General features: G+C 34.6%; 1 protein-coding gene across 1 annotated transcript in view; it reads right to left on the reverse strand.

Moving 5' to 3' along the window:
* Window positions 1-211, reverse strand: part of LOC119586444 (cadherin-87A-like) — a 12418-nt gene that overhangs the window by 5367 nt on the left and 6840 nt on the right. The window contains exon 11 of the mRNA XM_037935172.1: window positions 66-157. Coding sequence (XP_037791100.1) covers window positions 66-157 — 92 coding nt within the window. The remainder of the gene's footprint in view (window positions 1-65; window positions 158-211) is intronic.

Below are 211 nucleotides of genomic sequence, written 5' to 3' on the forward strand. Positions count from 1 at the left end.
TGTATCTCATGGGAAGAACTGAACAATAATTCAAGTATATCAATTACTGTATGAAAACAACCAACCTTTGTCGTATGCATTTATAGGGAAAGTGCAGTATCCACTGTTCAATCCTGTCGGCTTAAAATTAAGAATCAAGTCTGCACCGTTCTCTAATCTGCAAGTGAGAGTATGGAAAGTTAAAAAAAAGGTTATCGTATTAAGAGATGAA

The sequence above is a fragment of the Penaeus monodon genome, chromosome 21, assembly GCF_015228065.2.
Source record: "Penaeus monodon isolate SGIC_2016 chromosome 21, NSTDA_Pmon_1, whole genome shotgun sequence".
Classification (NCBI taxonomy): Eukaryota; Metazoa; Arthropoda; class Malacostraca; order Decapoda; family Penaeidae; genus Penaeus; species Penaeus monodon.